Raw genomic sequence first — 20,937 nt, forward strand, 5'->3', positions numbered from 1 at the left:
TAGGAAAGGAAGGATTGGCTGGATCAACTTATCAGACTTCCTACCTCTGGCAACACTTGTGCTCCCTGAAAGATCATCGAGTTAATTAAGTCGACTGTTTGCACACAAATGACAAATGAAATAAAATACATAGGGCAAGAGCTGCAGGGGCCTTTGGGATCTCCATCCCACACCTGAGCCCTGCACAGCTATCGCTGCTGCACAGGCCTGGGGTGGCCAAAAAAAGAGATTTTAGGAGTTATCTCTAGAAAACACAACAATGTGGAGATCAAAATTACCACTCAGGGAGATGAGCTTTTGTGATGGGGGACAGGGCAGCTGGGCACAGCAGAAATGTCACCCTGAGCTCCACGGGGCCATCCCACAGCCCAACCCAGGCCAAAATTCGGCTCTCAGCTCCCATCCTTTACCCACAATCAAACAGATTCTGAGTGGTCAGAGGGTAAAGGGAGGGACTCTTCCCTCAGCTCCAGCATTAACACAATAGAACCATCCTTAAACTGTGGAATTTAATTTTTTCATCATAGAGAAACACAGGATTCACCTTCACATGAGGCCTTTGGCCTCCTGCAGCTCTGCCCTACATCTCTTGTGTCTGGGGGGACATTGTCCGTGTCCACCTGCAAAGCTCCTCGGTGTGCCAGGGGTGCATCCTTGGGGTCTCTGCCACCACTGTCCCTCAGACCAGGAATGTCCCCAGCCCCTGGACAGGTCAGCTGGGGCTGGGGTTGAGCCTGGCCCCCTTCCAGCACTGAGACCCCTCCTTCTCTGGGGGCAGTTTTTCTGCTGTGCCAGCTTTGCTGTGAGAACATCTGTCCTGTTGTCCCAGCTGAAGGTCTGTAGGCTGTCACATGCTGTGGCTGTTGTCCCTTATTGTGTCACCTGTAGCTACCAAGAGAGGTTTGGCTCCATCACCTTTCCCGCTGTCCTTCCCAAAGCTGTGACATCCCACCCCTCTCCATCCCTCTGCCTCAGCATCCTCTACAGGATTCCCCTTGATTTCTCCACACCCTTCTTGAGCTGACTGGAGAGAACACGGCACAAAATCCTCTGGACACATCCAAAACCCCCATGTCCAGCACAGGAGCTCCATCCAAGAGCAGAGCAGAGCTCGTTTGGCTCTGGGGATCAGCTTTCAGCACGTGAGCCCGTTCTGCCCTGGGAGGTTTTTTGGTGCTCTGTGACCCGTCACACTGTCCCCAGGCCCAGGAGCAGGAGTTTCACCTGCTTGTCTTTGTCTAGAAAATCACGTTAGGGACAGCAGGGCTGCTCCCCCGAGGAGCTGACGCATGGCCTGGGTGAAACTTTCCATGAGAAACACGTGTGGCCCCAAATAATTGTCCCATTAGTTCAGGAAGGGACAAGAAATTACTCGCAAATGGCTGCTGTGCAAACATTCCATCCACAGCCCCCACCTGCTCCTGCTTGGCTCTTCTTCCTCTCCCCACCTCCCTCCACCTCTGCCAAGGGAGGAAAGCAGGGAACTGAGGGATCCCAGATTTTCCGAAGATGAGAATCCCGATGTCAGCTCCATCCCTGCCTGTGCCCTGTGCACAAAGGGGCTGGAGGTGCTGGCAGTGGGTCGCTCTGAGGAGCTGATCCCCCTCATCCCCTGCCTGTGTCCCAGCCCTGCTCAGCCACAAATAAAGTATTTTTCACCCTCCTTTTCCTCCATCCTCCCCCGGCCTCGAGGCTGGCTGCGCTCACATTATCCGCTTTCCTCCCCAGCTCCACTGAATGTGCAAGCTGGATGGGCTGAGTAAAAATGACCTCATGCAGGGAAGAATCAGAAAATGAGCAATGAGAGGGACACAACAATGCTTCCCCAATGAGCTGGAGGCACCCAGGGGACTCTGACCACCGCTGCATTTCCTGCCCTGGCACCGGCCCAGCTGAGCTGGGTTTGTGTCCTTGACAAAAACCTCTGAGTCTGGTTTTATTTTTACCTCAGAAGCTTTTTACTTTCTCTGCATTTGCTCCCTTGGATTGTTTAGGGGTGACACCGTTAATTCCACCTGCAGAGGTTGGTGGCACTTGGTTGGGTTGGGTGCTTTGGAAGAGGTTGGCAGAGGTTGGATGCTTGGGAAGGGCATCTGTGGCACCCTGGGCAGGACAATGAGCTCAGAACCCCCTCACCCAGCCCAGCCCAGAGGTCACCACCAGGAAGGACAAGAGCTCTCAAACACTCTGCACCCTCTCACCCTTATCACACCCAGAGGACGCCAAAGTCCCCAGACAAGCCCAGACCAAGCCTGACCTCCATCCCCGCCATGCAGACGGCTGGGTGTTCCCATGGTGGGTCTCCAGACAGCTCCTGGACATCTCAGCCACCCAAATTAGAGCTCACGGTGCTGCTGACAAGCCTCCGTAGCCCTGAGCAGGGTGAAGGGGCTGTCACAGCAGCTCAGCTGTTTACTCCAGGCAGAGAATTCTTGTCTCAGTGGTTTCTGTATCAAACTGCTGAGCTGTGTTTAGTCTGTGGCTGGAAAGCAGCCTTGCTTCTATTCTGAGAATATTTGCCTTATCAGGGGTCCAAGGAATGATCTTGCTCAGTAGAAAGTTATGTTTATTTGGGTAAGTTTGTCCCCCAGGATGGGTGCCTTGGAGAAGCCCACTGAAGGCTGAGCAGTGCTGGAGCGTCTTGGGGCACAGGACACACCTGCAAAAAAGGCAAACTTCTATTTCTGTAGAAATAAGAGAAAAGCTTTACGCTCCTGGCTTCCAGCCAGCTCTGGAATGACGCTCCTTGCAGCCCAGGTGCTGCAAGAGCTCACCTGGGATGACCACACTCCTCGTTGCCTTCTCCCAATAAATCTTCAACCCCAGAGGTGCTCAGCAGCTTGAGCTGCATTTTCAGCTGCCACATTCAGAGCTTCCTTTGCTTTTGTAAATCACAAGTGACCCCAGCACCCATCCCTGGCTGCCAGCCACGTCAGGCAGCTGATGAAATACTGAACTGAGGGACACCTGAAGGGTCAAGGTCATCACCTGGGACAGGTGAGACATTTTCCCACCTCTCCAAGTGCTTTTTGTTCATCCCAACCTCCTCATCCCTGAGGGTGTGAGGGAACCATCATGTTAAACCCAAGACCTTAGGACGCTTTACCTTTTTCACACCCAGAATCACGTCTGCTTTCGAACCTTTCAGCTTTTTCTGGTGGTAATTCCCATTTTCCCACGAAAGTCCCTTCCCCGGGCAGCTTTGCCTTCAGCCGGGTGAGCTTTGTCCCATGGATGAACCAGGAGCACCTCGGTGGACTTTGCCCTGTTTGCACACAACAAACACGGCTGAGTTGTGACTATTTGCAACTCAGCAACCACTAATTTTTAGCCCAGAGATAAATCCGTGTTATCTGCTGAGATAAGGCCCTCCCTATTTTGGAAGGCACCGGTTTCCACATTGGGAAATTCCCTTTGGCTGCAGCCCCAGCGATGTCCACAGGCAGTTCTTCCCCACATCCCTGATCCTCGGGATGAGCCCGGGACAGGCAGCAGCTCCTGCTGTCACCCTTCATGGGTGACTTCAGTGCAGGTAATGTCCCCTCTCCTCCCCCAGGGCCATCCCCAGCCAGGTGACCCCCTGTGATCCCAGCATTGCTGCCATGGGAATGTCCCTCCAGCAGTGCCAGGTGGGTTGAGGCTGTGGCTCAGATTAGGAATACACCTAATTCCCATTCCCATCATGCAGGCTTGTGGCATCGGCATCGATAAATCAGGAATTTCTTCTCTTGGCAGGACTGGATGTTGTCCTGGATATCTGATTTTGTGCTAAAGGACATTTCTCTTCCCCCTCTGTGCTGTAAGCTCAGTGTCCCTGTAAGAGCTCCCTGTGTCCCCTCAGGGCAGCGGGGCTGGATCTCCTCCCCAGCAATGCCCCCCCAGAACAAACGGGATGACTTCCCCCATCCAGGTCCCATGCAGATGCTCCAAGCTCCTCACACCTTTTGCTGTGCAGCACAAAGTCTTGGAGAAGCTGTCACAGCCCCTCTCCCACAGCACAGAGAGGACAAAGCTGTGGCTTCAGTGTCATCACAGAGTCCACGAGGAGTCCTGAGTTCATTCGGAGACCTGTCCTGTGCAGGGGGCACTGGCCATCCCCGGGAAAACATGGAAAAGGCACATGGCACTTCCAGCTTTCCCCCCGGCCTGTCTCTCCAGGGAACTGAGTGTCCCCGAGCACATGGGGATGATGTTTGCCAAGTGACTCAGGCCAGCCTGGAACCCAGCAATAAATTCTCTTACAGCAATAACCCAGCTCCTGCCGCTCACCCAGGGCTGTTTCCAGGGAGTCACCCCATGTCCCCATTTCTCCACCCCCACGGTGCCTTTGTCCCCTGCAGGGATCAAAGTCGTGCACCAGATTCTCACCCCACACATCACCCAGCAGCTCCAGCCCTCCCTGCCTGCTTGGCTTACTGGGCTGGGATAATTCCTGGAGGGAAGGCAGGCTCAAAATCCAGTGTGGTTATGGGGTGGGATGCTCCTGGGCATCACCAGCACCATGGGATGCACCAGGGCTGCTGGGGCTGTGCTCAGGGCAGGGAGAAGGTGACAGCAGGGACCGAGCTCCCCAGTGCCTGCAGAGTCCCCGAGCCCAGACCCTAGGTGGGTGTCCCAGTGAACCTGTGGACACGGAAAAATGGGTGGGGGAGGGCAGTGAAGGGACCCTGCTGTAAGTCTGCTAACACTGACAGTTTGGGATGGAGTGAGGAGTTCAGGAGAGTGCAGATGGAAAGGGGGGGGGGGGTGCAAGAAAATCTGTGTTGAGTCCAGACACAAAGGGACGCCCTCCCAGCTGGGAAGGAGAGGAGATGAAAGCTCTGGGCAATGACAGGAGAATACGGAGGGTCTGGCTTGGAGGAGGCGGCTGGGAGGGTGCACCCACCCCCTGGGTCCCAGCAGCTCCGGGGTCAGTGACTGGGTCATCACTGGGACACCATCCATGGACCTTGACCCTGCAATGCCAACAGCATCTCCAGGACAGCCACCAGCAGAGCCACCTCACCAACCCTGCTGTCTGCAGCCAAGCCCTGAGCAGAGCGCTCAGCTCTGCCTCAGTGTCCCGGCCTGGCATCACCTGCAGGTTGCCTGAAAAGGGAAAGCAGGCAGCTCCCCAGAGGAGATGGTACTGGCTGGGGAGAGCTGTGCTCGGCTGGGGGCAGCCACACATCCCTGGGCATCACCAGCAGCACTCTGGGCAGCCACACCACAGCCCAGCACAGCCCTGTGACACCACAGTCACACCCCTGAGCCAAGGCCAACCACAACCAGGTGACACTTCAGGTACCAAACGCTCCCTGAACAGCCTTTACAAAATATTTGCATCCCACACCAGAGCACTGCCCTTGCTGGGGAGGAGCAGCCCTGCCAAGCTGTGCCTGGACCTGGAATAGCTTTTTGTTGCTGCTTTTGGTGTGTCCCCAGAGGGACCCGGAGCTGCAGGAGCTCCCTGCTGTGTTTGGGCACTTCCCTGGTCAGAGGTTCGTGCCCTGCTGTGTTTAACAGCGACCGCTGTCCTTGGGAACAGTCTGGCTTTGGGAAAAACTCTGCTCCTACACCCAGATCTGGCCTCAGGAGCAATCTGGCAGCTGCTCTATCGTAAAAAAAAAAAAAGCTCAGAAATTCATGGAACCAGATTTTCCCTTCTTTAGCCACACAATAATAGGATTTTACACTCTTCAGCAAGGCAAGGCCTGCACAGCTCCACCAGTGCTGACAAACACGGCACGAACAAAAGCCAGCTACAAGAAATTATATTCTCCTTTTATTTACCTATGACCATGACAATGTAGGCTTTTTTGTAGCTGCAGAGATGCTTTGCACTGTAAACTGGGAGGCAGGCAGTGCATCCTGCCCTGCCAGGGCCAGCAGGGACCCTTGCTTCCCAAACACAGCATTGTTATAGAGAGTCAGGAGAGCAGCTGCTGCACAGAGTTGCTTTTCTCCATCACCAACCCCTCCGTCGTCAGGGCATCGATATATTGATATTTACACCAGGCTCCCCCAGCGGCCCGCTGCCAGGGAATGGGTCTGGCACACAAAACCTGCTACCTTACAAAATCTACACACCTGGAAAAAGGCATCCGCTCCGCCGGAGAACTCGGCCGCGACACACACAAATATTGCACTTGTAACTTGGGAATGGGGAGGACACGGGGGTTTCCTATCACACAGCAATGTGTCCAGCTACAGGAGGGCAATAAATAAACAAGGGGTGAGGGCAGGAGGGGGTGCTTCGCACACCTCCAGCGCAGGGCAAGGACCCGGCTCTCGCTCTCCCGGGGGGACCCACCACGAGCCAAGGAAGCGCCAGGTTCCTGCCAGAGCTGCTCCGGGGCAGCCAGGAGGCCCCACACACAGCACAGGGAAGCACAGCAGCATCCTGGGGCTGCTCCAGTTCACAAGGCTTTAATCCAGGACGACGTTTGTGTCGGTGTCCCCTTGCCAGAGTCCTGTGCGAGAACCCCTCCTCCTCGCCGCTCTGGCCTCACTCTCCACCTTCCAGCAACGCTCACGGTTGGGGCAGGTGCTTCACAGTAGTCTTGTGGGAGCTTCCCTCCTGGCTAAATCCACGCCGGGGCCACCCCAGAGGCGTCGTACCAGCGATGGTGGGACAGGGTGGTGCAGCAGTACCAGACTGCTCGGCCTGTTGGTCCCCTCGGCCCCTTCAGCTGCCCCGCGTCCGTACGGCCTGGGGGCACGAGCAGGACAAAGAGCTCCCACCAGCTCCCAGGAAGGCCTCCACTGCCCAATTCCATGTAAACACGCAGCTCCCAGCCTGCCCCGAGACAGTCCTTGGGCCTACAGTGGGGAGCTGCCTTTCTTCTGGTTGATTATGTCCAAGTACAGGTCGGAGCGGAGGAAGCGGGGGTACGAGTCCTTCTCCATGAGCCCATAAATCCTCTTCTGCGCCAGGTCGAAGCAGCTGCGCGTGATGTTCTGCAGGTTCTCCTTAGTGTGCTCCCGTGTGTAGGAGTCCAGGTTGACCTGTGGGCAGAGGAACCAGGGCTGGTGAGCAGCTCCCCAGGCAGCCACCGTGCCAGGAGCCACACATCAGCCTGGGAGCCAGCCCTCACCTCCTTGCAGGACTGGATGGCAATGTACTCAGCGAAGATCTTCTTGGCCTTGGAGACCATCTTGGACTGAGATTTGATCTTCTTGAACTCCTCACAGGCCAGCCAGAACTCCAGGTTCTCCTCGCTGAATTCGGTGCGCAGGAAGGCCCTGAAGGCAGCGAGGCCATCTGTGGGGGACAGGGACACAGCTCTACTCCCGCTCGCAGACAGGGAACAGCCCCACAAGACCCTCAGCTCCTGCGGAGCTGCAGTCCAAACCACCTCCCTGCACTGCCCAAGAAACCCCCTTGTCAACCAGGCAGCGATGGCACTGCCAGGCCAGCACAGCGGCACAGCCCATCCTGGAGCTGAACCCGCCTCCCCAGCCTGGCTGCAGCACGGAGAGCCAGAAGGGAGGCTGGGCTGGAGGGGGGAACAGGATCCCCTGGCCATCCCTCTGGGCTGGGGAAAAGATGGGGTGCCTGAGAAGGGCTGTCCTCCCATCTTTGGGATGTTCTAAAGCAGCTCCTGCTCCATGGACCCTCTGCACAGCCCCACGCTGGGCACAGACATGGATCACTGCCTCCTCCTCCCCAAGCTGGGGGGGCTGCAGCCCTGACCTGAAGCTCTCCCTGGCCCTGGTCACCAAGTTCCCCCCAGGCCAGGCAGGAGCAGGAGGGGTGCAGACAAGGGAGAGGCTAATTTTGCTTTGTGCATCCCCAAACACCGGAAAGGATTAACAGAGGAAATCCCAGCTTTATCCAGGCACGTGTCTGGATATTCCCCTGGCAGCAAACGCAAGTAGAAGGGATGGACATACACTTACATTTGTGCAGCAGCAGCTTCTCCAGGGAGTCTCCCCACTTGAGTGCTTCCTCGGGAGTGGGCCTGTTAAAAAGGACGGCACGTTGGCAAAGCTCAGCAGCAAAAGCTGCTTTTGCTGCCTGCTAAACATTTCCAGTGGATTAAAAGCCAGGCTGTGAGCCCAGCACGGCTGCTCCCAGCTCCCAAACCAGCCTCCTGCTAAACGTTTCCAGAGGATAAAGCCACACTGTGTGCCTGAGGGGCTGGCCCTGGCTCCCACCTTGGTACTGGCACGAGCAAAGCAGCTGAAGGCAGAACTGAGTTCTGCACCAGGCAGCACCACAGCGGCTCTGCCAAAAGGAAACCGCTGCCTTTAGGTTGGCAGGAAGAAAATCCAAGCCCAGGAGGTCTGTGCAGGCAGCTGTGGCACTTGGGGTGTCTGAGGAAGAACTGGAGACGCTCCGGGTAATGCGGAGCTGCGGAAAAGTGGGATTTCAGCTGCCCCATTCAAGCAGCCAGAGAAGCTGCCAGGAGCAAGAGCAGGGAGGGCTCGTCTCCAGCTGCTGGAGCATCTCCAGAGCAGAGTGGTTTTTCAAACCATTCTCTGGCCAGTTAAAGTTCCATGGACAGGCACTGGAAGAACGCTGCTCTCAGGTAAATTTCCAGCCCAAGCTGCTGCGGTGCCACTGCGCAGGCAGGACCTCTCACCCTCCAGCAGGAGATTTTCAGCCAAAAAAATATTTTAAATGCTCCTCCAGATACAAAAACGTTGTCCACAGCTTCCCCAAACGGGGTGAACACAGCCTCCCTGGAGGCGAGGAGCTCCAGAGCACAGCTCGTCCCCAAGCCCCCACGGTCCCCCATCCCCACGCCACCCGCTCGCAGCACCTACTTGAGCGATTTGAGCACTTTGTCCAGCTTGCCGGAGGGGTTGGCCCCGGGAGACTCGTTCCGCCGCCGAAAAATCCCCAGCCGGTTCTTCATGTCCTTGGCTCTAGAGAGAAGAGCGAGCGTGAGCGGGCGGGCGAGGGGACCCCCAGCCCCGCGGGGACCCTCCGGCAGCGCGTCCCGCCCGCGCCCCGCGCCCACCACCTACTCCTTCATGGTGTGCCGGCGCTGCAGGCTGCCCGTGTGCGGCCTCTGCACCGCCAGCAGCATCTCCGCGTGGAACTCCAGCGGCTGCGGCTTGGACAGGTCGCGGAAGAAGGGCATGGCTGTGGGGACGGCCGTGCTGCGGGGACGGTCCGTGCTGCGGGGACAGCCGTGCGGCGGGGACAGCCCGTGCGCTCCGCTCTGTCGCCCGTCCCAGCCGCGCTCCTGCCCGCAGCGGCCAGCGCGGAACGGGAAGTGGGAGGGCTCAGCGCGGAGAGCTTCAAATGCGGCGTGGGGCGGCCGGGGAGCGTGCGAGTGAGTAAAGGCTGTGTCAGCCCCGCCGCTGTTTGGGACGGCCCTGCCGTTGCTGGGGCAACTTGAGGAAAGGTGGAAAAATCAGCGCCGGGGCGGATAGTGGGGCCTTTCAAGAGACGGCGGGGAAAAATAATCACGGCGAGGATTTACGAGGGCTATTTATAGAGCGCAGGCATCCCGGAAAGGCAGCGGGGCCGGCGGCGGGGCGGAGCGGGCTGAGGAGCAGAGCGGGGACAGCGCTGCCCTGTGTCCCCCCTGCGCGGGCACTCGCACACGCACACCCCACGGGTGTTCACACGTCTGAGGTGCCAGCCCGTGTGGAGCATGGCCGTGGGGACATTTCCATAAGGGGGGTGGTCGGGATTGGCAGCGCAGGGCACTGGGGCAAAGACACCCCGCTCTGTCACCCGCGCACGGGTCCCCCCGCTCCAGCATCCCTGACAGACAGACAGACTGACGGACACACGGCCGTGGGGCTCGCGGTTGCCCCGGGGAGCTGCCCTGTAAAGGCAGGGAGCTCTGTGTAAAACACAAAGTTTTACAGGTTTTTTGGGAAGCGCCGTGGGAACAGGAGCCCCCCGCGCCCCGGAGCGGCCCCGGCACGGGCAGGGATGGACGGGCGGTGCTGCCCCCGCGTGGCACCGCGCGGTCACTGCACCAGCGGGGACAGCGACGCTCGGGGGGACCGGGATCGAGCGGCCCGGGGAAGACGGTACCAAACACCTCCCAAAAACCCCCAAAATTCGGCAATGACAAGTTTTAGCGCTTGAACCTTGCTTCTCGCTCCCTTTCCTGGTAGTCTTCTCCCAATGACAGTGATCTGTCACTCATTGAGAAGCAAGTATAATGCTATCTTAATTACATGTGGCTGGAACCCTTGTAACTGGAAAGAATTACAGCTTCCATCTGTGTTTTTAGTATCTTCCATTTAAAATACCTCTCCTCGATCTCATCATAAAAGTGCACACAGATGGTGTTTCACTGCCCGTGGATATAATGCATTTATCAAAACTTAAGAGCATCAGTCCTTTCTCAACACACATGGACTCTGCCCTCTAAATCTGAAGCGTCTTATCTGACAACACCTCATTAGGCAAGCGGCTTCAGTTTTCACTTCTTGCTCTTTCTGATTCTGCAAATTTAATGTTACAGGATCTCCCACAGGTCACACAGCAAGGATGCTCAGAGAAGCCACCTCTGCCTGGCCAAGCCATGCCCAGGAACACGAGGGGGACAGGAGGGATTCAGGGCATGGATGCACCACCCCACCACCCCAGGTGATATCCTCCAGACCCACAGGTCTCTCCAGTCCCAGGAGGGTAAAACACAGCAACCACTGGGAAAAATAAAAGAGCTGCAACAACCCCAGGGCTCAGTCCGATAAGCCACGGAATGATTGTAGAGGGCAATCGCTCCCCGCAGTCCCTGGTGCCATCCATAGCCTCACGGACACGGAGAGTTTCACTGCCTCCACACCCCCTGGGCTGTGATCCCAGCAGGACACACGTCCTGCTGCTGCCAGGCACCCGCTAACGTGGGAGAAGCGGATCCAAACACGGAGCCTCCCGCTCCAAACACCATCTGCCTCCCATCACCGCGCTGCCAGCGCCGCCGGCAGCCGGGGACCGGCTAGCACAGGGGACGAGCCATCCCACACAGCCTCGAGCAGCAATTTCTGCAGTGTTCCCACTTTAGCAGGGCAGCACCCCGCACCCAGCAGGGCTGGCAGAGCACTGAACACCCCTTGTGTGACACACGTGGGCCACCTCCACAGCACAGCCCTCGGCACAAGGCCAGCTGGCCCACACCAGGCAGGTGATCATGGCTCCTGGCTGGATTTTCCAGCTGGAACACACCGGGCAAACACCTCCTAAGGAAGTTCCCCAACTTCCACGTGCTGCTCCTCTTGCACACCCTTGCAAAGGAGTGGCACTAACCCAGGCGGCAACAGCCACAGGCAGGCACAGCCCCCAGCTGCGGCCACACTGCACAATAAATGCCACAGCAAAAATAATTCAATTTAAAAATTGCTGGTTTCACTCCCGAGCTGCCTCTATAAAGTGATCTGCCCCGGCACCCCAACAGGACCACGAGGCCCAGCACCATCACCTCACGCTGCTTCCAGACCATCCCGTGGGCAGCACATCCCCCTTCCTCGCAGGATGCTGGGTTGTCCTACCTTTCCAGGTATTTTTCGGAAAAGTCCACCATGGCGTGGTACATCGGGGCCGGCAGCGTGTGCCGGGAGAGGAGCGAGTGCCGACCCGCGGGCCCCGCACCATAAATACTCCCGGAGCCGGCTGGCACCGCGCCGCGCAGCCAATGGCGCTGCCAAGAGCTCCCCGGAGCATCCCCTGCCGGCTCAAGGTGAGCGCAGAACCCTCTCCGCAACCGCCCCTGACCCCGCCAGCCCCGCTCCCCCGGCGCTGCCACGCGGCCGGGGGGACGTCCCTGCTGCAAGGGCTTCGTTTTCATTTCCAGGGCTGGGGGGGGGAATAATAAAAAGAGCTAAAAATAGGCGGCAGCGATGAGGCAGCACGGGCCGACAGTGCCGCTCGCTGGCACAGCCGGCGAGGCCGGGCAGCTGCGAGCGCAGCCCCCTCGCACCCTGAGCCGCTCGAACCACGTGTGGCTCCTCCACCTGCCCGGCACACGTGGCGCAGGGCACGGGGCACACAGCCACGGGCATCCCCGCGGCCCCGGCAGCCGGCCGGATCGCCGTCTGCAGGAGCTCGTTCCTGCACATCCTCGCTCGTGCGCCTGCCCCCTCCTCAGCTGCAGCTGCGGTTGAGGAGAGCAAAGGCCACGGCTGCCTTGTCCTTGCTTGCACCCGCTTTTTGGCACCCCGAAGCCTTACCGGGAGCAGCAGAGGGGCTGCCGGTGTCCCTCGGGGGTCCCCGCGGTCCCTGCTCCCACCGCGCTGCCGCGGATGTGCCGCGACGGCTGAGCCCGACCCGCGGTGGGAAACCTCCCCATTCCTCCTCCCGGCATGGGGCCAGCGGGAAGGAGGCCCCCAGCTCAGATTTCACTGCTTCCAATGTCCTCTCCCTGAACCCGGGCAAGCTGTTTTTCCCAAGAGCTGGTGTCTTCACCCTGTCCTGGCTCCGTGGAAGGGGGTGCTCCCACCTGGGCTGGGCAGTGTTCCCACCACCCTCCCTGGAAACAATTCCATCTGCAGTGAGACCTGACTTCATGGTTTTGCTGCTGGAAAAAGTCAGGGAGTAAAGACAGGGAGCCTGAGGGCTGCTGGTACCAGTGGGGCTCGGCCGAGGTGTCTGACCCCACAAACAGCCCTGGCACACCCTGATGCCACCCCCGACGTGACACTTACAGGCTCCTGCTGCGTTTCTTGCGGGAGGTCTCATCCCCTTCATCACAGCTGCACTCAGGGTCTGCTCCACTCAGCTGGGGGGGAAACAGAAAAACAGTGTCATCACCCCAGGACATGCCCACAGCGTCTCTTTGTGTCACCAACCAGCAGGGCTAGCATCCCCACAGTCCCCACACCACACAGCCCAGACCCACGGCACCCACAGGGTCCCTTCTCATGATGGCAACGATATGGGACAAGCTCCTGACACAGGAACCTCCCTCCCCTCACTCATCCTCTGCCCCCTTCAGCCTGTGGTGTTCCTGGAGCATCCAAGGAGACCCCACAGGCCCAGGCTCCCTCCAGGTTCAAGGTGCTGACAGTGGTACCTACAGGGAGGACATTCATAGCCCCACTCCTGATGCTCCTAGTCCTGCTGCTGAGTGGGCACAGGGATCCTGCCACCACCCAAAGAGCCCCCCAGAACTAGGCTGGGCACCCCAAATCAATCAGGAGTTCCCAGCAGTCTCCAGGCAGGAGAAATAGAACAGTTCACCTATAATTGAAGCGTATCATTGCAGTTACAAGTCTGCCCCCTGACCTCTGCTCCAGGGCAACCTGGACAAACCAAGGGGATCTGGAATGTGCCGTGAGCTCAGGGCAGCACCAGCAGAGCCTCTGAGGCACAAAGCCTGGCACCAGGCAGGGAGACCCGCGGGATCGCCATAGCTCGGGGGTTTAGCATTCCATCCATTCCTGAACGCTGCAGATGCTCACGGCCAGCCCTGCATCCCGCCCCGCATCCAGCCGACCGCCCCCAGCTCATCCCGTGCTCCCGGGGCTGCCAGGCGCTTTCCAGGATCATCACCCCGCAGCCGGGCCGTGGGAACCCTGTGCTCAGCCCCGCAGTCCCGGGCCTGAGGTTTCGGACACTTCCTTCCATTCTGCGCCCGGGTTTCCGGAGTTTATCGGCCCCGAACAATGCGGCCCTCGCCGAGCACCTTCCCCGGGCCGCTCCGGCCCCGGCAGACGGGCTGGCCGGGGCTTCCTGCCATTGTCCGGAGAGGCTCCGTGCTCGGGGACAAAAGGCACAGCAGAGCTCTCCCGAGGAGTCCCAGCGCTCCCCACAATGCCCAGTGAAACAACCAGCTCCCAGCCCCACCGCGGGAAGGGGGGAAACGGGGAGGCACACCAGGCACGATGGTGTTAAAAAGGGCTGTGGAATGAGCCCCTCTGAAACACTCCCAGATGGGAAAATAACCAAGAACCTTGATGGATGTGACAGCCCTGAAGCCGAGGCCGCCGAGTGCAGGCGTTGCCAGTGCTCGACGGCTTGGTGGGGGAATTCCATGTGAGAACTGTGCATCAGTATCCTGCTCCAAAAAGCTCGGAGGTTTCATTCAACTATTCAAAGGCACAGACCAATAAAAGTGATCCCAAAGTGTAGGCGGGGGGCGGCAGTAGCCCAACCCCACAGTGGCTCAGACCCGTGTCTGGCTTCCCTGGCTGCTGCACGCCCTGCACAGGCAGCTGGAGAGGCAGGGCAGGGGGAGCGGGACAACGGGAGCACGGTGGGAATGGGGCAGTGGGAGCAGGGCAATGGGAACAGGGCAGTGGGAATGGGGCAGTGGGAATGGGGTACTGGGAATGGGGCAGTGGGAGCAGGACAATGGGAGCAGGGCAATGGGAACAGGGCAGTGGGAATGGGGCAGTGGGAATGGGGTACTGGGAATGGGGCAGTGGGAGCAGGACAATGGGAGCAGGGCAATGGGAACAGGGCAGTGGGAATGGGGGAGTGGGAGCAGGGTGATGTGAGCAGGGAGCAGGGCAGTAGGAACAGGCAGGGGTGCCGAGGAGAACACATGGGCAGGGATTTAGGCTCCAGAGCAGCCAGAGCTGCTGCAGGCTTGGAACTGGGAGCTGCAGGAGGTGCAGCCACCACACTGCCCAATCCCTGTCCCAAAAATCCCAGTCTAATGTGGACCAGAACCGTTTAACGCAGGAGGAGCTCCGTTCACCTCTGCGGGAAAACATCCACCCAGATGAGAGCAGGAAGCGCAGCTGGCGGCTCCCCGGGGCAGGGTGGAACACGATCCCCGCAGGGACACAGCTCACCCGGCTCGGGCAGCACTGCAGGGTTGCAGGGCTGCAGGTTTGCAGGGTTGCAGGGCTGCAGGGCTGCAGGGTTGCAGAGCTGCATGGTTGCAGGGTTGCAGGGCTGCAGGGTTGCAGAGCTGCAGGGTTGCAGAGCTGCAGGCTCGGGGCCGCACACACAGCGGCACTGTGAGCTCTCCTTACGGGCACTGCTCACGGCAGCGCTAACGGGACGCCCTCAGCCGGCGCTGACGCTGTCACCGCCTCTCTGGCACGTGTGACAGGCAGCGACCGTGACCCTGACACAAGGGTGGCTGTTCTTCATCGGGGATAGGGCGGGTCTGAACCCCCCCTCTCCTCCCGCACACAATTGGTGGCATCAGTCTCCAAGAGAGTTTGGGCTCCCTTGCGGACAGCAGCCCCATCCCCGCAGTCTGTAACCCTGAGAAGGGCTCTCACCAGCTGGTCAGGGACTCTGACCCCAAAAATTCCTCCAGGAAACAGCATCAGGGTGGCTTTTCAAGCAGCGTGGCAGGAAGAGGGTTAACCCAGCATGGGTTTAACCCCAGGGTCTGCAGCAGCCTCTCCTGCCAAGGAGCCCATTGCTCTGGGGCAGAATGTGGCTCTGCAAGGTGGTCCCAAGCAGCAGAACATGGTCCTGAGTTGTGAAACGGGATTCTGAGCTGGGAACTCGACCCTGAGCAATGGACTGCGGTCGTGTGCCAAGCACCAGAGCCCCAGGCAGCACCCAGAGCTGAGGCAGGGATGGAGCTGGTGGGGGCTTGGCAGGGCAGAGTAAGGTGTGGGGCCAGGGGCCACTCTCAGCTCCCTGCCAGTGTCACCTGGGGAGAATGGGAACAGCAGTGCTTCCCATGAATGATCTCTGCACTGGCACCTCAGTTCCTGCACCAGTGCAGCCAGGGCCAGCTCTGCTCAGGGGGCTCATGGAGCACCCCGGACCCCTGGGACTGCGCAGGCCAGTCCTGGGCAGAGCTCCCTCGGCACAGCCTCTGCTGCCCCTCCTGCATGGTGGGCTCCCACATCACCGCTGACCACAGCCTTGTCGTGAGAGGGACCCCCCCAGTGGTCAAAGCCCTGCAGAAGGCTGGTGGGAGCAGAGGGTCACACTGCTCCTGGCACCCCCTGCACACCGGGGACTGTCACCAGGGACTCTCCCCACGGCTGCTGGGAGCAGTCCTGTGCAAGCACAGACCCCCAAGTGCACCTCTGCCACCACCAGCCCCAGCAGGCAGCGCCTGCCCAGGCCATGGGACCTGCAGGGGGTGGATGCAGCCTTGGGAATGGCCACCCAGGGCCCCAGCACGCTGCTCTGGGGACATGCCCCGGTGCCAAGCACCTCCCAGAGCTGGCTGTCAGGGCCGGGCACCCTCCTGACCGCTCAGAAGGCAGCACCGCCATGGTCATGGAGACAGGGCCCAGGTGCAGGACACCTCCACCCCCGGAGCTCTCCCAGCACCGCGGCCAGCCATGGCTCACGTACCTTCCTGTGGCCCGAGAAGAGCAGCGTGAGCTGGTGGATGGAGCCGCCGTTTTTGACCAGCTCCTTCTTGAGGGTCCTGGGGGAGGGCAGAGCCCAGTGCGGGGCGGTGCCCTGGCTGTCGGAGCAGTTGAGGGTGGTGTCGGAGGTGAAGCAGTGGCCCTTGGCCTCCTGCAGGAGGCTGCCCTCGCTGTGGGTGCGGCGCCGCAGGGAGCCCTGCACACTCAGGGTGTAGCCGGGCTGCCCGCCCGACGTCTCGATCATGCTGCTGCGCTTCAGCTCGCTCCTGTCCAGGTACTGCTCGTCGCTGTCCTCCTCCTCCTCGTCCTCCTCATCCTCATCTTCCTCCTCATCCTCCTCCTCGTCCTCGCCGTCCGTGGCGCTGCCCGCCGTGCCCACTGCTCTCTGGCTGAAGGTGCTGTCGAGCCGCAGCTCGGGGATAACAAAGGCTGGCAGGGAGCTGGGCTGCTCCTCTCCCTTTGCGGTGGCCACCGGCTGCTTTTCCGCCGGGAGAGGAGCCTGGGTGGCCCCCAGAGCATCCCAGGGCTCGGCCAGAGCCGCTGCCTTGGCAGCCGGAGGGACATCACCCACTGCTGCCTTCCCATCCTCCGAGTGCATCTGCCCCGGCTTCTCGGCGTCCGTTTCCAGCATCTGCCAGAGGAGAAGGTAAAGAAGGATGAAAGCAGAAGCACCCCAGATCTCTCTGGCCACCTTCCTGGGGAGCCTTTCACCTCCTCACACCCCACCTACAAGGCTGGCACCGATTTGAACAACGCTAACAGTGCTCTGATGGGGTGGGATGGCGTCGTCCCCACGTCCCCAGGTGGTGCCAAGCCACCCAGTGCTCTATCAGCACCCAGTCCTGCTCCTGAGCCCCGGAACACCAGGTTCCCTCAGCTGGCAGGAGTGGGATGGTGGCACTGAGCTCTCTCCTCCAGCACCCGGCAGCTCCGGGGGGTTTTGAGGAGCCCCAGAGTGCCGGCTCGGCTCCAGCCGCAGAGGCAGAATGCTCAGCCGATGGCTGCGCGTCCCCTGGGAGCTGCTGCCCTGCAGGGATTTTCCCCGAGGGCTGCAGAGAAACCCAGCGGCTCGTCCAACAGCTCTGGCTCCTCCTGCACCGCGTTATCAAATGCCAAAGGGAAGCGCCGGACTCTGCCCATCCCCGGATTGCCCCAGCTCAGCCCGGGGCTCTGGGCAAGCTCTACAAAACCGCAGCCAGTCCTGCCAGCCCCTGACGGGGTTTTAAGCCTTGGGGGCTGGTTTTTTCCAGGTTTCTTTGCGGTCAGGGAAGGCCTGAGCAAGTTCTGATCTTTCAAAAGGAAAAACCCAAGGGAAAAAACCTCCAAGGTTGTTTTTGTGAGCAGGGAGAGCCCGCGATGAGCTCTCCCCTGCCAGGGTGGGGTCCTGCCTGATTTTTCTGTCTAAGCCAAAGGGGCAAAACCCGCCCATCAGGGAAAAAAAGGACCAAAGGAGAGAAAAATCCTCCCTTTAGGAAGCAATTCCCTCCTACACAGATCCTGGGGCAGGGGCTATTCCACCGGACCACCCCCGCTAACAAGTCACCCAGAAAAGAAGTCACTGTGTCCTCAGCTGAGATCCAGGCGTTTTCACAAACCCAGTGACAATCAGAAAGCTGGAGTTAACAAAGACACCCCCTCTGCATAAATTGACTTCAGCTTCAAAAAGGGCAGCAGCCCCAGGACTCAACCCACACAGCCTCACATCCCATTGGGAAGAGGCACCCACAGAGTGGACAGAGGTTGTATCCCCATGGAGGTCCCAGCCTGTGACAGCACCCCTGGGAGAGCCACCCTGCTGCTGGGCACCCCTCATCCCCCAGAGCACAGAGGTGATAACCACTCCTGGACATCCCCAGGCCAGCTGTGTGCAGATGTTGGGCTGCAAAAGCTGCTGTCACCTCCAGGAAACATCCGGGGGGGGGTGAGCCCCATGTGCACAGAGGGGACAGCACAGATACCACCCAGCAGCACCTGCCTGAGCTCAGGGGGCAAAGAGCTGGGCAGGTTTCCAGGAAGATGCTGGAGCTCAGTGCCACAGCCAGCTGGGCAGGAGCCCACATGTGTCCAGCTGTGCCTTGTCCTGGTTTAGCACACCCAAAGGGTCCCTGTGACACCTGTAACACAGAGAGAACCAGCTCTGGCCCACCCAGCCTGCTCGGCCCAGCAGTGATTCAGCATCACCTGAACTCCCCCAGTGAGTCTGAAGACAAAAATTCAGAGACCACGATGAGCTTGGTCCCTTCATGACTGCTCCATCCATGAAACAGCTGGATTTGGTGTCAGGCACAAAGCAAATGCTCCTTTCACCCCATCCTTGGGGCTGCTCCACTCCCCCCACGCAGTAATTCCCTGTAAGAAGGGAATGTTCCCAGCCCCACCATGCCAGGCTGCCATTTGCACCAGCGTGTGCCTCAATGATGCTGCTGATGTTTTATTTGTCTTGCAATCAACTGTCATCATTATCTCATGAAATAATTAGAGGAAAAACCCACACAGCCCTCGAGTCACTCCCCACAAAGCCCTCCCCCGAACACTGCCTATCTGCCCAGTCCTTCTGCTCACATTGCTGGTGCCTGAATCTGATAAGGTCCTAGAAGGAAATGAACACGCTCCTTTAAAATGAGAGACATTTGGGGATTAAATTAAATCCTTGCACTAATTCAATCAGAGCCTCTGCTGCTCTTCTCTGGTATGGAGGGGATGAGCAGCAGCCTCACTAAGAGCGAGGTTGGTTCCATCTCGGGCTGAGAGCATCACCAGGGCTGTGAAATCCTGTCTGCACAGGGCTGAGCTCTGCTCAGCATCACCTGGGGTGGGGAGAGACGGGGGAGGAGAGGCAGCAATGCCATCACTGCCAGCCCACACATCTGCTCCTGGCCAGAGGCACCAGGGACTTCATCAGCACAAAGCCAAGGCCACCCTGATGCCCAAAGCTGAGTTGGGACCTCAAGGATGAGGATGTGACCAGGTTTCACACAGTCACAGGATGGTTTGAGTTGGAAGGGACCTAAAGTCCATCTTATCCCACCCTCTTCCATGGGGTCCACTATCCCAGGCTGCTCCAAGCCCCAGCCAACCCAGCCCTGGACATATCCAGGGATCCAGGGGCAGCCACAGCTTCTCTGGGCACCCTGTGCCAGGGCCTCCCCACCCTCCCAGGGAACAATTCCTTCCCAGTATCCCACCTATCCCTGCCCTCTGGCAGTGGGAAGCCATTTCCCCCTTGTCCTGTCGCTCCAGGCCTTTGTCCAGATTCCCTCTCAGCTCTCCTGGAGCCCCTTTAGGCCCTGGAAGGGGCTCTGAGCTCTCCCTGAGCAGCTTTTCCAGTACCTGAGGGGGCCTGACACCTCCTCACCACTTCCTATGGCCGAGGGGCTGCTGGAGGAGGCAGCAGTGGAGGCAGTGCTGGTGCTGAGGGAGGTGCTCTCCTTCCACCTCACAGACTCACCCAAAACATTGCATGTTCTCATTGCAGCAGCCAACAGGAGCCAGCAGCCAACATCTGGATTTCTCCATTCTCAATGGCTTGGTCTCACTGCTCTCAGCATCTGGGTGTCCCTGACCTCCATGTGCAGATTTCCCTTTTTTTCACCAGATATCTGCATCTTCCCCTGCACTCAGCAAACAGGTTTTTCCATTCCCAGCATCTGGGTTTCCCTGTCTGCATCTGGGCAGGTCGAGGGGCTGAGGGGATTTACTCCATCCTCCCTGGAGGATCTCACACTTCACTCTTCCAGTTTCTATCTCAGACTGAGAGGCCAAGGCTGCATTTCCTGAGAAGGGGAAGAGAAAGCAGAAGCAAGAGCTGCCTCCAAAGCCCAGGATGGCTTTTTGGAGCTATTTTAGGGAAGGAGGACAATAGGTCTGAGACCAGAGCAACAGCAAGAGAGTTCCTAAGGATGATCTCCTCATTGAACAAATAACACACTCCAAAAAAAACCCCAACACTGCCCTGCCTGCTCCAACATCCTCAAACCTTGTACCTGTTACCTACTCCCTGGGTTCTTTTTGCCCCCAAGAATCACTCACTACCTCAAAAATTAAGTTTTTTTCAGGTTTTTTAAGTTTTATTGAAACCAAGACAGGGCAGAAGAACTGCAAACCCTCTTCTCCTGGATCTGTACCTCGAGCAGGTTTTTTGAGTTGCTGCTCACATCCAGGACTATTCCAGTTCACCAGCAGAGAAAATTTCAATGAGCGTCAGCACAACCTCGACTTCTCCAGCATTTCTTTAAATAATGTGGCCTTGCTGGGACTTCCAGCTGGGAAAACCCCAGCCATGGAGACAGCACAGCTGAGAGCTGAAGCCTGCCCTGCCCTTGCCCTGGTGCTGTCAGCTCTCCTGCTGCCAGAAGTGTGTGGCATTCCCGGGAATCCCCAGCAAGGGGAGGTCTGGGTTTTGGATTTTTTTTTAGGGGGGGGGGTTGTTTGTTTGTTTGTTTGGTGGGTTTGTTTTGTTTTATTTTTTTGAGGCTCTCAGCTTCTCATTTCAAAGCCTCTGCCCCTCTCGGTCATGGAGCCACTGTGGCTCAAATAATGCCTGGCCACAGAGACATTTAATCGAGCTTTTCCTGGCTCCTGATGGGGATGCTGAGCTTTTCTCTTTCTTTTGTGGTGATGTTGAGGCAGAGGAGGCAAAACGCAGCTGAGAGAGCTGCCCTGCACCTGCACTCAGGTACCTCCTCAGCCAAAAGCAGGGATTGGGAAAAGCAGGGAAGTCCCTGCAGGCTGTTGGACATCGATGTGAGC

At 58.8% G+C, this 20,937-nt stretch overlaps 1 protein-coding gene across 7 annotated transcripts in view; it reads right to left on the bottom strand.

Annotated features, from left to right (window-relative positions):
* Positions 1 to 5,626: 5,626 nt before the first annotated feature.
* The window catches only part of RGS3 (regulator of G protein signaling 3), a 77,042-nt gene continuing 61,731 nt past the window's right edge, over positions 5,627 to 20,937 (bottom strand). For 5 of the 7 annotated variants that reach the window (XM_066201030.1, XM_066201031.1, XM_066201034.1 and 2 more), the window contains 6 exons: positions 16,172 to 16,819; positions 12,598 to 12,671; positions 8,752 to 8,853; positions 7,882 to 7,943; positions 7,077 to 7,243; positions 5,627 to 6,987 (listed from right to left, as the gene is read on the bottom strand). In XM_066201030.1, the coding sequence (XP_066057127.1) occupies positions 6,802 to 6,987; positions 7,077 to 7,243; positions 7,882 to 7,943; positions 8,752 to 8,853; positions 12,598 to 12,671; positions 16,172 to 16,819 (1,239 nt within the window). In that variant the 3' untranslated portion in view covers positions 5,627 to 6,801. Of the gene's footprint in view, positions 6,988 to 7,076; positions 7,244 to 7,881; positions 7,944 to 8,751; positions 8,854 to 8,955; positions 9,581 to 11,445; positions 11,715 to 12,597; positions 12,672 to 16,171; positions 16,820 to 20,937 lie in introns of those variants that run through there. The other 2 variants (XM_066201037.1, XM_066201036.1) reach the window with 2 other exon arrangements.

This window comes from Chamaea fasciata, unplaced genomic scaffold (genome assembly GCF_029207755.1).
Source record: "Chamaea fasciata isolate MVZ Bird 193981 ecotype frontalis unplaced genomic scaffold, bChaFas1.0.hap1 SCAF_20, whole genome shotgun sequence".
Classification (NCBI taxonomy): Eukaryota; Metazoa; Chordata; class Aves; order Passeriformes; family Sylviidae; genus Chamaea; species Chamaea fasciata.